This window comes from Bacillus rossius, chromosome 10 (genome assembly GCF_032445375.1).
Source record: "Bacillus rossius redtenbacheri isolate Brsri chromosome 10, Brsri_v3, whole genome shotgun sequence".
In the NCBI taxonomy this organism is placed as follows: domain Eukaryota; kingdom Metazoa; phylum Arthropoda; class Insecta; order Phasmatodea; family Bacillidae; genus Bacillus; species Bacillus rossius.
The window spans coordinates 21,563,176-21,578,772 of NC_086337.1; the positions used below are offsets into that span (position 1 = coordinate 21,563,176).

The following is a 15,597-nucleotide window of genomic DNA, read 5'->3' on the forward strand; positions in this document are numbered from 1 at the left end:
AAGAAAAGGGTAATGGTGGATTTGTATGTTATAACAGAGACTTTCATTATTCAGTAATATCAGCTGAAAATTAAAAAGTGTATCTTGAAATGCAAATTTCACTAAAAACAGACAAAATCTGTTTCTACCGATTCATATCAGCACAGCTATAGTTGGTAGTATAAAAAATTTATTTAGACAAAAGTTTTGGTATTACTCCTGAACAAGTAATAATACCATATGTGATGTGATAAAGTCATGTTGAAATAGATATTTTCCTGGTTTTTTTTTTTTTAAATCCACATTTCTTCCCCATTGGGTGGATTTTGTTCATTAACAAACTCAACCAAGATTTTCCATTACTGTATTTTATTTATCAGTTTGTAAGTGATTTGTGCAAAATTACTTCAGTTAATATGTCCATAAAAATGTCATAACTTTTGAGTTAAAAATAGCTTTGAGGTGTATGGGCCATGCAATGAAAAATTATAAAACTATTTTTAGAAGTCACAACATGGTAATGGTTAAAATGGGTAGTCTTACTTCGAAATCTAACAAACATTTTAGATATTGGTGTACAACAGAGGATTGATACATGTCCAAACATAATTTTATCTCCTAATACATATATAATTAGTTGGACCATTGAAACATGATGATTTGGCACTCTTAGCCATACATAGCTAACCATATGTCTGAAATAACATTCAAAACTAATAAATAAAATTCAAGCCAAAGTAAATTTTTGAGTCCAGGGTAGACACAGCTCTGGGTGTCAAAAAGTAAACTAAAAGAAACATCAGTAAAACCCTAAGGAAATCCCACTTAATAAAATTTCCCTGTTAAATCTAAATGTTTAATTAGCTTGAAAAACAATTTAACAGGGATTTACTGTACTTTATACATTTTACTACTAAATGAAATAATGCAAACTGAAGTCCATCTACATTAAAAATTCATCGAAAACACTAAAAATAAAATATACTTAACACTACATGAGTTAGACTGCCAGCATGCATATGAATTACAATAATTAACATACATCAAAAACAATAATCAACATCAAGCATACCTCTTCAGCCAAAAGCTTTTCGTCTTCTTCCCCAATGGTGAGGTTTATTGAATCCTCATTGTCCAATCCATTAGCCTCTGGTATGTTCTTATCACCATCTGCCACAGGAGCTGGTGCCTTCTCAGGCTGAAAATCAAATTAATGATAAAAATTCTAACAAAAAACCAATCATTAAATGCCCTTTGTAAAAAAAAACTTACTTATGTAAAACTTAAAGAAAACAGATATTTTCTAACCTTGAGTACAAATGAATCAAGAGAAAGAAAACATAACCAACATAACAAAAATTAATTAATTCAAGGTCAATTGAATTTTTGAGATCACTGTGCTGAAACATGACTGTCATACGCACAGAAAGTGTTTTCTTTTATTTAAATAACACTTTTTAATTATTATTATTATTATTTATTGACATTTTATGTTTTTGTTCTGTGTTCACGTCTTTGGACGTATCTGCAACTACCATTCTCTATGGTGTAATATAAGTGACGCCGAAGCTCAATTAACAAGACCCCTCTAGGGAACTTTGGACCTAAAAACGGCAAATTGAACTTTTTATTTAATAATTACATAAGAGAATTTCCATTGTTGTAAAATTCTATTTTAAATTTAAGTAATTGTGATGTATTAATTTGTTTTGTTAATTGTCTGTGAGTGATTTTGAACGTGTAATTAAGTCAACAATCTTAGTGATTCAGCCAATCAGCGACGTTGTTACTTAAGATAAGCGTCACTACAGAATTAACGAAAAAAGTCTGAAATTAACGGCGATGATGGCTGCATAGGCCGGGTTGAAATTCCCTTAAAAACTAATGAAGATGAATAGCTGGATAGGTCATCCGACGATCAGGATGTTTTGAAACGTCGTTTACATCTTAAGTATATGTTATTTAACTAGGGCAAGTCATAAATGACGTGTACTGAGGTGTGTTTTACCGTGAGTAACCAGCGACTCATGATGCCATGCTAATTTGAATGTTCACTACATACATACATCGTGATTTTTGCTGACGGACTTTCAAATATTACGTTTCATTGTTGAGCTATTATAAAATCATATGGAGATAAACATTTTTATTAAAACAATCACGCATCCTGTTTTACATACTTGACTTTTGTTCGATCACCCAGAGGTGAACTGAGACAGATGTCTCGAGATGCTCTACCGCAAATATTCAATGAGTTCAGCCGCGGAAAATAAAAACTAATTTTAATAACGAACATTTTAAATAAATATTATTTTCTCACGTAAATAATTTATTATAAATCAAGATTTTCAACAAACATTATTATTTTGAACCATATGAACTTTTGTTTCATGTTACCATGTGTGCAACCTAACTCCTGTAATTTTATCAAATATAAAATAACATACCACTGGATTGATTAGAGACAAAACATACTTTTATTTGATTAAAGAATATTTATATTAATCGTATGTTTATATGTTGTTATTTTGCAGTGCATGTGTATGCGTCTTTCATAATTCTAATTGATTTGTTGTTTATTCCCATGTCTTGTGAAGTTGTTTTATAGTGAGAAAATATTTAATATTTCCCTTGTGTATAATACTACATGATCTCTAAACTATTAAGTAATTTATGTAGTGCATAAGGGTGGCGCCCATATTTGAATTTTGAAAAATTAATTAAAGAATATATTTATTTTCCAGAGCCATAACCATCCATAGATAATTATTTATTATTTAAACTTCAGCATCTAAATGACAAGTATATATTGTTGTTACTTAGCAATACTACACGCTATCTGTGTATTTAGCATAGCAGCAGTAGTACCACTACAGAAAAGTGGTTCCACAACGTGTGGCCAATCACATCACAGAAGAGTGGAGCCCAACACACATTGATTCTGTCACCTATCATAGTACATCACTTTACACATTTTGACTGGAATAAAAACCTTACACAAGACACTAACACCCATGTGTCAAGTATATACCAGAGAAAAGCATGGTTAAGGGAAATGTGCCTTGTACACTATGAATTGAGCATGAGACTCATAAAAACACTGAACAGTGGAAGGATCAACAAGGTATTTAGTGCTTACGGTTTCCTCCACAGAAAGAACATTACAAACTTTATAACTATGTGATTCCTTGCATTTTTCTGTGATTTCTTTACATAAACACAACCACACCAGGCCAACAGGAACTGCAACCAGCATTTTCATGAGTAGAGTATTATTGAACTCAACATTCATAATTAAATAAGTTGAGTTTAAGTATTCTATTAACAGGAATGCAACAATTTTATGAATTGTTTTATGGATTTTGAATAAATCATAGTAATTTATTCATGAAATTTACTATGAAAAATGTTGGATTTATCATGCATCACTGTTTGCCAACATTACGTCAAGAATCGTACACGAGTGATGTACCAACAGTTACAATTAGTGATGGGTCGATTCTGGTTCCGGAATTGGCCAGTTTCTTCGATTCCACTAGAATAATAGGATTCAGAATACAGTAGTTTTGGAATTGACCCTGACTGATTCTTTCATTGTTTTGTAAGCTTGCAAAATACATTTTCTACACAACATATTAAAAAATATAAAGAAATGTGAACTTTATTTCTAATTTTTAACATACCTAATTTATTTTAGATAAGTATTTAAAAAAATTTGAAATTAAAATTATTAACCTAACCATGATAAATTAGGTTTGTAAAGTTTGTAAAAAATGTTAGTTACTGCATGATTTCCAATTTATATCTTAAGACATCTTTGATTGTTAGCAGTATTCAAGCATATTTTTTATCTACATTCAAGGTTTAGAAGGCCAAATTTGTGCTAGAAATTCAGTGTAGCAGTAACAGAGTAATGAACATGCTTTTCTAAATTATGTAATCTTTATGTGTTATTTTCTGTACAGGAAAATAAACATAGTGCATTTTTGGAATCATTAACAGAACGTCGTCATTAAAAATTAAAGGAATCTGAATCGGACTTGAAGAATCAAACCTTAAATTTAAGAATAAAAAAATGGAATCGGAATCTGTATATTTTAGGAATCAGCCCAACACTAGTTACAATGTAAGGCACTGTCAAGTCATGGACTTGGTTCTTTAAGAAGACATCTGGTGTATCGTTATAGCGTGGGCTTTTTGGGCAACAGCAAGTTTTCATTTGTTTGCAGAAGAACCTGCAACACCTTCATTACAACTGTTTTGTGTTAATTAAATTAATTTTAAATGAGTGTAGCTTTAAGTTTAAAATACATATCTAAATTTTACTTCTGGCAAATTCCAAATCCAACATAAAATGGCTATAACCTAGTAAAGCAAGTCTAAGCCTTAGTTTGCAGTGTACATTTAATGGTAATTTATTTTCTAACTGAAAGACCCCATTTTGATTTCAACCTTTTTTTGGTCCAAAAGTTTTTTATATAATTTAATTCAAAACTCTTCCGTTATGTTCGGTTTGAGCATAGCACATAATTTAATTGAATGCCTTATTAATAGTGACAAACTGCTATTATTTCACATGTGAAATAATAATTGATTTTTAGGATTGAATTACAGAACCTCGATGATACGTTCCCGTTTCTTACATTTTCCCGTGTCATACGCCGATTAATTTTGGTCCCGCCGAAAGTACTATATTTACAATGGTTTACTTTCCCAGAACATACACTTATAAAATCATTAATTTCCTGTTTCATACGTTTTTACGAAGTGGAAAAGCCCAAAATTCACAAATTTTTTTGTTATGTTCCTCCTAATAAACTATGTTTTAATGCTTTTATAATGAAAAACGTTCATCATTTACATTTGCAAACGTAAGAAAATAACTTTATCCCACCATAGATATTGATAGTATCAGGAAGACTGTGCACTTTGCTAGTAGCATCTATGGCCAGCACCAAGCGAGACTAGTGGCGCAAACTAGCAATGATTATGAAAATGGTGCACGCGCTTTACCAAGGCACGGATCTCATATTTTGTGCATTCATTAATCTTTGAACTCAATATACCCGTTTGTTATTGTTTTCTTACGTTCGGATTGTTTTGTATTTTACGTTTCTCAAGTTAAAAATATTATTAAAAATTGTTCTGTTGCATAAAGTTGTTTGTAAAAAGAAACAAACAAGCATAAATTTCTGATTTTCTTTTTACAATAGCCTAATTTTTTTAATTTCTAATTTAGGCTTGGTGACTTTTCCTGCCCTCCAAGAAAGGACTTCATAATATTTTGTAAGGCCACTGTTTCTCATGTCAGCTTTACTTGATTATGGACTGTATTTTACATTTCTGGTGGTTTAATTATATGTATATATAATTATGAATTCATATCTTTCATGTAATGCAATTATTTACACATTATGTATTTAAGTTTAATCTGACATTGTGCTGGTATGCTAGATTGAAAAAAAAAAAGTATTATTGCCATTCCCTTTTCATACACTTTCCCGCATCATACACCATTTATGTGCCCTCAGTTGAAAAGTGTATGACAGGGGTTCTACTGTATTTTCTTTCATTTGAGAAACACTACAACTGTAATAATACTGTTAAGACACTATTTTATATTGTAAAATTTAAAAAATATATATAAAAATTATAATTTTCATTAGTACACAAATGAAGATTTTTAATGTTACAAGCCAGGTAATATCAATCTAGCAACAGTATGTACCACTTTTTCTGTATTGCAAACTAAGAGTGACATTTTATAGAACTCATAGATAACCACCTCCCCCTTTCGTTTACTTTATTCTATATCATTAAGTAAATCCACATTTAATTCCAAAATCATGCATATTTACTTACTTATTTCTCAATTAATACAAATTCATCAAAAGTTCGTGGTAACTAAATCTATAAACTTAATACTCAGTAAATGAAGGGAAATTAGCTAAACCCACCTCTTTTGACTCAGAATCATTTTTTTTCTCAGCATCCGTTACAACTTCAGGCTTTTCAACTTTAGCAACTTCCTTAGTCACTACTGCAGGTTCCTTTTCTGAATCAGTTTCCATGGGTTCTGGTTTTTCAACTTTCACCTTCACTTGATCATCCTTTATTTCTGCATCGACAGCCTTTCCCACCGACTCTTCCTTACCATCACCATCTTCCGACTGCACAGTAGACTTATCCAGTTCATCTTCCCTCTCGTCTTCATCCACATCTTGGTCGTGATTCTCATCAGCATTGCTTTGGGTCTCCGATTCTGTATCTTGTTCACCACGTTCTGTATCAAAGCATACATACAAGATAAAGCTGTTTCATAAAAAAAAAAAAAGAGAGAGATAAAACCACAGGTGTAACATACAATATTCATACCCAATATCTTAACTTTGCTTGATTAGTTTCTGCGATAAGATTTAACAGAGAAAACATTTCAGATTTCACTAACTTAAATAATGCACTTTTCTTTAATCGATTCAGACATTATTTTTACTTTACAAAACCAAAACCTCTTTCCCAGCTCTACAGTTGAAATTTTAAGGGCTTGTAGCAGGTTAAAGGCATTAAAAAGTGGATAAAGTAAAATATTAATTCAAGTGATTGTAAGGGAAAATCCTGGGAGTTTCCCAAAATAACTCGGGTATTGTGTATGTACAATTGTGTATGTACAATTTTATTTTCCAGATTTAATTTGTTTTGGTTTTTTTCATGTAATCTCTTTATTCGCCAGAGAGCAGCCTAAGCCTATATTGTAATGTGTTGCTACGTTTCCCCGCTAGACAGCAGCACATGTTTCATTTGGCCACGCAATTAAGTATAGTTCTTTTTCTAAACATGGAAGGCAACATCATTTACCACGGCAATTATTTGCCGATATTTAGTAACTCTGTTTCCCAACAGATCACACTAACATATACGTAGTTTATGGTTATTCAATGTCCTACAGATAGCAGCATGAAGCCGATAGCAGCCAGCAGTAGATAACTCCCACTATTTTTTCTGCTGTATCTATTCGGTATTGCTTTGTTTGCTTCCATGTTTATATTTATATTATGTACGCGAAAATAATTACTTTTGGGGATGGTGAAATATATAAATTTTTATGAGGTTTATAGTACATTATCTGCCAGTAAATTATACATAAAATTGTGGCAAACAGACATGATAAACACCTTTTTTCATGAGCATCACATAGTATTTTTGATGTAAATACTTTTTATAAATTGTACCATGGAAAGTGACAGTGATTCAAACAAATTTGACAGTAGTTCAGGAAGTGAATCATCATTTTCAAGTGCAAGTAGTAAGGAAATAGATGCTGAAACACTTGATTTGGCTGATGTCCGGGTGTGATGTGAAGTAAAAAATGAAGGTGAGCTACCTCCTTCTTCTCCAAGATTCAATTTTACATTCAACTCAAAAATAAATTTTGAAGTTGATCCATCCACAGATATCTTGCAGTTTTTTGAACAAATTTTCGATGACGATTTGATAAGCTTGATTACAAAAGAGACAAATTTGTATGCAGATCAGTACCTTCAAAATAAACCCATCAAGTCTCCTCTTAGGTCTCCGTGAAACCCAACCACAAATGATGAAATCCAAACATTTTTTGCTGTAACGATTTTGCAGAGTATTGTAAATAAGCCAGAGAGAGACTTTTTTGGAGTAAAATTCCATTGTTGAGTACCCCAATATTCCTAAAAATTATGTCATACCGGAGATTTGTGATGTTGAAAAAATATCTTCATTTCTTTGACAATGCTTCATATGACCCAGAACCGCACCCTCGTCCCAAACTAAACAAAATTTGCCCAGTATTGAAATTTCTAAATGAAAAATTCATGGCATTGTATAGCCTGACAGATATCAACATTTACAAGTGCCTCATGCTGTACAAGGCCTACTTGGGTGGATTCAGTACAGCCCCCAAAAAGAGCGAGTTTCAGCATAAAGACATATGTTACATGAATCAAAGTCGGGTATATTTGGAATTTTATTATTTATACTGGGAAAGGAATTGTGTTTGAAAGTGAAAACAAGAATCTTCCATTATCATCTAATTGTTTTTGCGCTGGTAGAGCCTTTGTTGGACAAAGGTTACTGTGTCATAACCGACAATTTTTACAACTCACCGCAACTGGCAGATCTGCTGATTACACGCAAGACTGACACACATGGGACTGTCAAATTGTCTCAAAGATATGCCTCCTAATGTGAAAAACAAGAAGCTAAAGGGGGAAATAGAAGCAGCACAATGTGGGAAGGTAACAGTCATTTGCTGGCAAGATAAGGATATCTGCTTGCTCGACTACCCACAACAGTGAGATGGTAAACATGAAGAGAAGTTAACATGAAGAGAAGTTAAATGTAACAGTGGAACCAAAAATATCATGCAAATTTTAAGCGAGAATTTTCTCTCTCCAAATTTTAAAACTAAAATATCAGTGAGATGATTACGCTATAAAACAGGGTAATATCTGACTAATGTTTTCCAGAATATAGACAAACCCAGGCCGAAAACCTATGATGAACAAGTTTATTCCAAGTCCGCATTCTTACATGTTCTTTTTTTCCCCCTCAAGTTTTTTCCTCTAGGTTTACCTAAAAACAACACGCTGAGGATTTAGATTTTAAATTCCTTTCACAGGGTATTTGGTTCAAAGTTATATGCTGATTGGTTAAAACACAGGTAATTTTAGAGGAACGCCACATTTATGAAAATTAAGTAAAATATACAAAACATTAAGCTGGGGTCACAATGTCATGACGGGCACGACAAGACAGGCCCATCACACTCAGCAGCCAATGGAAGACAAGGTCTCCATGATTGGCCCGCATGGAATAGATTCTATTTCTAATTTTGTTGTGTCGTGCTGCCAGACAGAAAGCAAAACGGTATCTGAAATCTTACGGAATTAAACTTCAAAAATATTTACCTACTTGGTAAATCTTTATGCTGAAAAATGAAAATCTAACAAAAAAAGAAAAAGCATGGGTTAAGATAGCATCCTCCCCCCCAACATGCTAATACACTGTTTATAGTACATTCTATACAGCATTTTACGCAAGTATTTAGCTTGGAATAATTTATCGACAGCCAAATCAAAAATCGTCAGGTAAATGTTGTCATGCTGGAACACTGTACGATGGTTTATCAGGTTTGTTGTGTCATGGTCGGCTAGGTGTGTAGACATTAAAAATGCCTTTAAAAATTGTGGTAGTACAACAATTTTACAATAGCTGACACACAAATAGTTTTAACAGACGTGTTTATTCCGGGTGTCCAGCAAATATCTGGTTTCAAATTCCAGTACATTTCCAGTACATTTCCCACATTCCCTAAAGTATTCAAGTACAGGCTTGCCTATTCTTCTAAACTTTATAAGTTAAATAAAAATACGTCTTGTAAATGCATTGTCTTAAAAAATTTTTAATTGCCAAAAATCTTATGGTTAGAAAAAATTACTAACCTTAAATAATGGCACTTAAGCTTTAATAAATATTTCAGGTAATAAATATCTACTTACTAAAACAAATTAATTGTTGACCAATAAAAAAATATGACCATGTACACCTAACTCAAGTGCTTTCAGAAAAGAAGTGTAGCCTAGGCCTACTACTAAAGTTTAGGTTGTTAGTATGTTAAATAAAAGCAATTATGTATCTTAATTATGTTTTATTATCTGTTTTCAGTAAGTCAAAATGTACTCAATGACATACTTCTGAACATAATAGTGCAAGTATGTCCGCAGTTAAAAGAACTTCCTACTATGTACCATTATATATAGCGTATAGTTAAATCAACAGTATATCATTATATATATACTTATCGTAAAGTACATTAAATTTCACATTGAAACACAGCAATTTCATTAACATTTTTCCTCAGATGTAAACATGGCCATGTACACTGTAATTTTTCTAATCTTAAAACATTGATATTAAAATATAAAGAACTAAAATACAATCTCATGATTTCATAATCCTAATCAATATTTAATTCTACATTGAATAACACCAATAATTGTAAGTAATAAAGAAAAGACATTTTTCAAGCGAACCTCTAAACTTCAAAATTACTGCAAAATATATTAAGTGGTAGATTACTATTATTGACAATCAGCCTGTTTAGTAAATTAAAGCATTCAGTTACTATATTTTATTACAACTTTGCACACAAGGAAGTACCTTAAATCACAAATGTTGCACTAAATAATATACAACACAAAAATTAAGAATTCACGAAATTCCTTACCTCACCAAGTTGACTAATGCAAAATTCAACAAGATAGGCCTACTCTTTTTCCTTCAGAATTGTCTGTATAAAACTGATGATACAGCAGTTCTGTCCAAAGTTTAATATTAAATATGCAGACAAGAAAATAATATTTTAAAAATACACACTTGATTAAAAAATATATTTAAAGACTAAAATTACTTTTGTAGCTTATTTATTTGCTCTTCAATTTTTTGTATTTCCACCTGAGTGTCGGTTCCTAACTTTCTTCTCTTTGATTCCAATTCTTGAATTTCTCTTGCCACCTTCACTTTTTTTTCTTGACGCTCAATCCTTGAATTTTCTTCTTTCCGTTTTCTTTCAAGAGCTTGTTTGTACCTCATATGGGCTTGTCTGTAAGAGTTTATCATTGCTTTTGTAACTTCTACTCTCTCTACACCACCAGCTACAGAAACAGCATCAAAAACACAACGCTGGGCGATGAGTGATTCCTCATTCATATTTTCAATGAGGCATTCAGTATTCACCGAGAAACCTCTTTCAAGGTGTGAGTTTAAATGTGAAAGTATTAACAGTTGCTGCACAAAAGATTTCAATTTTTCCCACTTTGAACCTCTAAGAAGCATCATCCAGAAAGAATCTAAACGGGTATCTGACTTATTGTAAGATTTCATCTCTGTTTTGATGAGTACATCATTACAAAATTCTTTGTAGTCTCTGGCAATATCATCTGCTGTATTAATTCCTGCTATCAAATTGCCTTCAGTTAAAATTTCCAAAGCTGAAGAAAGATAGCAGTCACCATTTCCAGCAGCTATAACAGCAGGATTCAAACACTGCAAAGATTTTGTGAGTGGAAATTTAAGTGGCGACCGAAACATAATTTTTGCCACAAGAAGCTGAAAGCAAGTTCTGCAATCTTTGCAAAAAAGTAAGAGCTCTTTCTGGTTGGCTCCATCACATTTCCTAAGAGCCTGTCGTGTAGCATATCCTAAATCTACTTCTTCACATCTAATAAGATTTTCTTTTTTCATTACATCTATATCCTTGAGCTGACAACTTTCAATAATGTCCCTCTTCACAAACTTGAACATAACGTTTTTCATCAAAAAAACAATTCCTCATAGAGGAAAGGTGCTACTGGGGCATCTGTTTGAAAGTCCCTCAAAAATGGTTCCATTTCTGTGGCCAGAGACTGGAAAAGTGTTAGCTTGGCTAGAAGCAACTTGTCTTTTACTGAAGCAGCAATTATTTGGAAGCTATGAAACTTTGGTTCTTTCTTACTTCCTGCAACACATGTGACATACTTGCGAATTCCAGGTAAAATAGAAATTGCTCTAGCTGCTACATTAGCATTTTCCAGCCACCTAATGCCACAGAATTTCAATGGAAAATTTCTTTCGCCACAAACCTCTACAAAATCTGCACGGCGAGCTGGAACATCTTTAAAAAGATAGTATAGAGCACGCAGAAATTCAATTATATTCCAAGCAGTTCCTTTGATGCCAGCTTTGAAACTGTTGTGCATAACATGAAGTCCACATGAACCCATATCAAGAATTTTAGGATCTTCACTGCCTGGTCTTAATTCTTTAGCCATGTCCCTTTGCAACTTTAAATTTACGTTGGGGCCATCCATTGACAACTGCAAGATACAATTTAGATCTAAACCTTCCAAAGCAGCCTTCAAGCCATTCAACAAGTCAGATGCTGCAGTGTGTTCTAAAAACACTGAATTCAAATATCTAGTGGTGACATGATTCTTGGAAGTGTCCCAATAGCGAAGAGATACATCCATCTGTTGTTTCTGGGCTACTTTATTCAGACTCTCGTCAAAACCCACCACAAAAAAGTTAACATTTTTTACGTCATGCATTAATTCTTCATGGAAATAATATCCAAGCCCATACACTATTGCATAAGAAGTTTTCGACTTCTGCAATTGCATACCCTTAGCAATTTCGCTATCTGGGAACATAAGTGTAACAAACTCACACTTTTTGCTGCACTTTTCAGTGAAGCATGCGATACTACTGTTTGCAAACACCACAGAATTTCCGCTTTTGTACAGCTGTCCTTTGCTAGAAAATCTTTCATACTAACACTACTCACCTGTTGCTGCACATCTGCGTTTACATCTAATGCATTTAAATCTTGGATGCAAATATTCTTTGTAGAGTGAGACGTTTGAGAAGTGGAAGCACTGGAATACATTTCCTCACTTTGTGACTTATTAGCTAGAGTTGAAAATGAATGAATTGACACAGTTTTCAATTTGTCATTCAATGCCCTCTTATGTTCCATGCCTTTACTATGGCTTACTACAGCTTGCCTGCCCATACTATCGACTTTAAAAACGACACGACGCAATGTACAGCGTGCAAGGTATATATCTGTAGGGCATGGCGAAACCCAGCTGAATTCTTCAGTCCATCTGTGTTTGAACTTAGTCTTTCCCCTTCCTGCGCGACCCATCTTACAAAAAGTGCAAAATTATTATTTTCACGTACTTGTTACTCCTCACCGAGTTTTGCAGCACAGTTATTTTTAGACGTCTATGCACACACAGGTCACATATATTATAAACTGACACTACAACTGAACGAATTTACACCAACATTTCATGCCATGGCCTCTCCATAACCTCTTTTAAGTATCATCACAATAATTCACTAAACCTTCTACAAAACGGTACATATTCGACAGTATAAGATACAAACGGTAAACAAATTCACGGACAACATTTAATTTAACGCAAAATGCCTACTGCAAACATCACTTTTCACAGTTTAGAAATGTAAAATTCAAACAAAACAAATATGGCGAACGAGTGAAAGTTCATTTCACAGAGTCAAGAACAATGCCTATGCAGGGCAGCCAACAGCACTTAACAGAACATCTCAATGTTTTACCCATGTTAGCTCCTGCCAGCACAAGCGCCATTTTCTGATTAGATTGGCTTGTTTGGAATTACACCGCTTTTGCACATGCACGAAATGTATTTTATTTTTCGCGCTAGCCAAATTGTCTGGCTGGCACTACTTTTGTCTCTCTATTCTATAACATTTGTATAGGGGCTGGCACTCGTGCGCTGTATACTTCTTGCTCGCGCTGCACTGCAGCAATAGAACAGTCACGGGAAAGAAGTGATCATAGCACTGCTGCATTGTTTTTTTTGCCCTATATAGCGTCTATGCACAGTAGCCCATGGGCATAAGCGATCGTGCATTGCCATACACCAGTTTCCCGTTTTCTACGTAAATATTCCGTACATTCCCGCACAATCCCGAGCATTTACACAAACAAGTACATTTCCAGTACTTCCCGGAATTTCCCGATTGCTGGACATTCTGTTATTTCATATAGTTTAGCGGCAGTTTGTGTGTTTTCGGAGTATGAGTGCACACGCATTACAGAATTGAATTGAATATAAAAAAAAGAGTACTGAAATGTAGTTAACCTCATCTAACCAACCATACACACGATTTCACAGTAATTTTGTTTTAGCTAACAACTTAATTATGTGGCCACACTATTTTCCAGTAGTTTTTTTAATAAAACCTAACAATTCTCTATTCCTCTGTCACTAAAATCTAGGAAAGACTGTAACATCTTTTCTGCATGTTTCTATTTTAAATTATATGCTACCAAAGTTGCAGGAGCGAGCAGCAAACTTCGGAACTTTTCGGGCCTCGGAATGGACTTGTGTGAATCATTAGTTCTCATGTTGCTGCACCAAGGCCTGTTTTACAATGACACAAAAACGGAGATGGATCATGTAAGCGGAAACGGATTTCCCCGAACATTTCACTATTGTTTCTCCTGCTTCCACAATACACAGAAATGTAAAAAATGGCAACCTATGCAATTCAAGGTTACAAAATATTTATTTGTTTTAAAATATATTATGCTTCAAGACCAGAGCACAGGCAATTTTACATACACAATAAAAATAAACACACAGTCCAAATAGAACACTAGATGCGCTTGCACGTGAATAGTACCTATTTTAACGTATTTAGAACATAAAACAAACATGGCTACAACCGCAGACAAATACTCGGCTTCAATAGGCCCCTCTACAATTGCTATGTCTTAACCTGTAACCATCGGACACTGTTCACTCATTGGCCCAAGTGACCCTGTGACTTCATGCATGGTGTAGGCTATGGTCCGAATCTCCATGGTCCAAATACACTGGTCAACTTTTTGTCCCATCTGTATTCTTCGGTAGCATAGGAGAATGAACACTCGTGATATTTGTTTCTGTTTCCGTTTTAAAAGGTAAACAGAAAATAACGAACATTAGCACATACTTATGCTTTACGAAATATTATTATAAGTATTGAATAATATTATAAATATTATTCAATAACCACAAATTTCACAAGTTAATTAAATATTCAAAACCTAACTGTCCACACATTTACAAAACATGAAAAAAATAAAACAAAAATATTCGAAAATCATTTATTTAAGCACTCTGTATTTACTGAGCTCTGGAGACTACTTTAGAAATCAGTACATTCGGACATAGCAATTGTAGACAGAGCTGTTATCAGTGACAATGTGAAGTCAGCTTCCCTCAGACTGCAAATTTAAATAGAGTAACTATGTACTGAAAATAACTTTTAGCGGAATTTCATTATTTTATTGACAAAAGCAGCGTCGTAAAAAATATATATCTACCCTTAAGAAATACCTGCTAGGGTAATTTTTTTTGCGGAATTAGCCATAAAAGGTATCTTGTGTGACTAAAACTTTAATTTATGTAGGAAATGGTAAATATGTACAGTCGCGGTAGATGCCAAAAAAAATACTAAAAATCCAAAAACACTTTTATTCTGTGCTCTTTCACTTCCTCTTTTCAAATCAACCGGCGGAGATAAGAAATTCCAACTACTTTCGGAGATATCGAATTTTTTAATTTTCATCACAATACCTGCGTATTCATGCGGAAAAAAATGCTAACAATCCGAAAATACTTTTATTCTATGCTCTTTCACTTCCTCTTTTCAAATCAACCGGCGGAGATAAGAAATTCCAAATACTTTATGAGATATTGAATTTTTTAATTTAGCAATACAATGCCCGTTTAACCCTTCGAACGTCGCCATTTTTTATTTTGACGTGTGTTAGTGAATGCGTAATAAATAAAATGGTCGATTAGGTCAGGTCAGTTACATTATAAATACTTTCAAACTAAGCGGACATTAAAAATAATGTGAATTTAATTTAATGGTTCTTTAGTTTTAAATTATTTATAATGTAACTGACCTGACCTAACAAAACCCGGACAAATGATGAACATTAACTCACGTAATTTTTTTTTACTTATTACTTGCGCAACAATATCCAAATAAAAAAATAATACTTTA

General features: G+C 33.3%; 1 protein-coding gene across 7 annotated transcripts in view; it reads right to left on the reverse strand.

The window, feature by feature from the left end:
• The window catches only part of LOC134535833 (scaffold attachment factor B2-like), a 118,169-nt gene that overhangs the window by 95,812 nt on the left and 6,760 nt on the right, over positions 1-15,597 (reverse strand). For all 7 annotated transcript variants that reach the window (XM_063375154.1, XM_063375152.1, XM_063375150.1 and 4 more), the window contains exons 3-4: positions 5,937-6,262; positions 1,052-1,177 (exon numbers count right to left, since the gene is read on the reverse strand). In XM_063375154.1, coding sequence (XP_063231224.1) covers positions 1,052-1,177; positions 5,937-6,262 — 452 coding nt within the window. The remainder of the gene's footprint in view (positions 1-1,051; positions 1,178-5,936; positions 6,263-15,597) is intronic.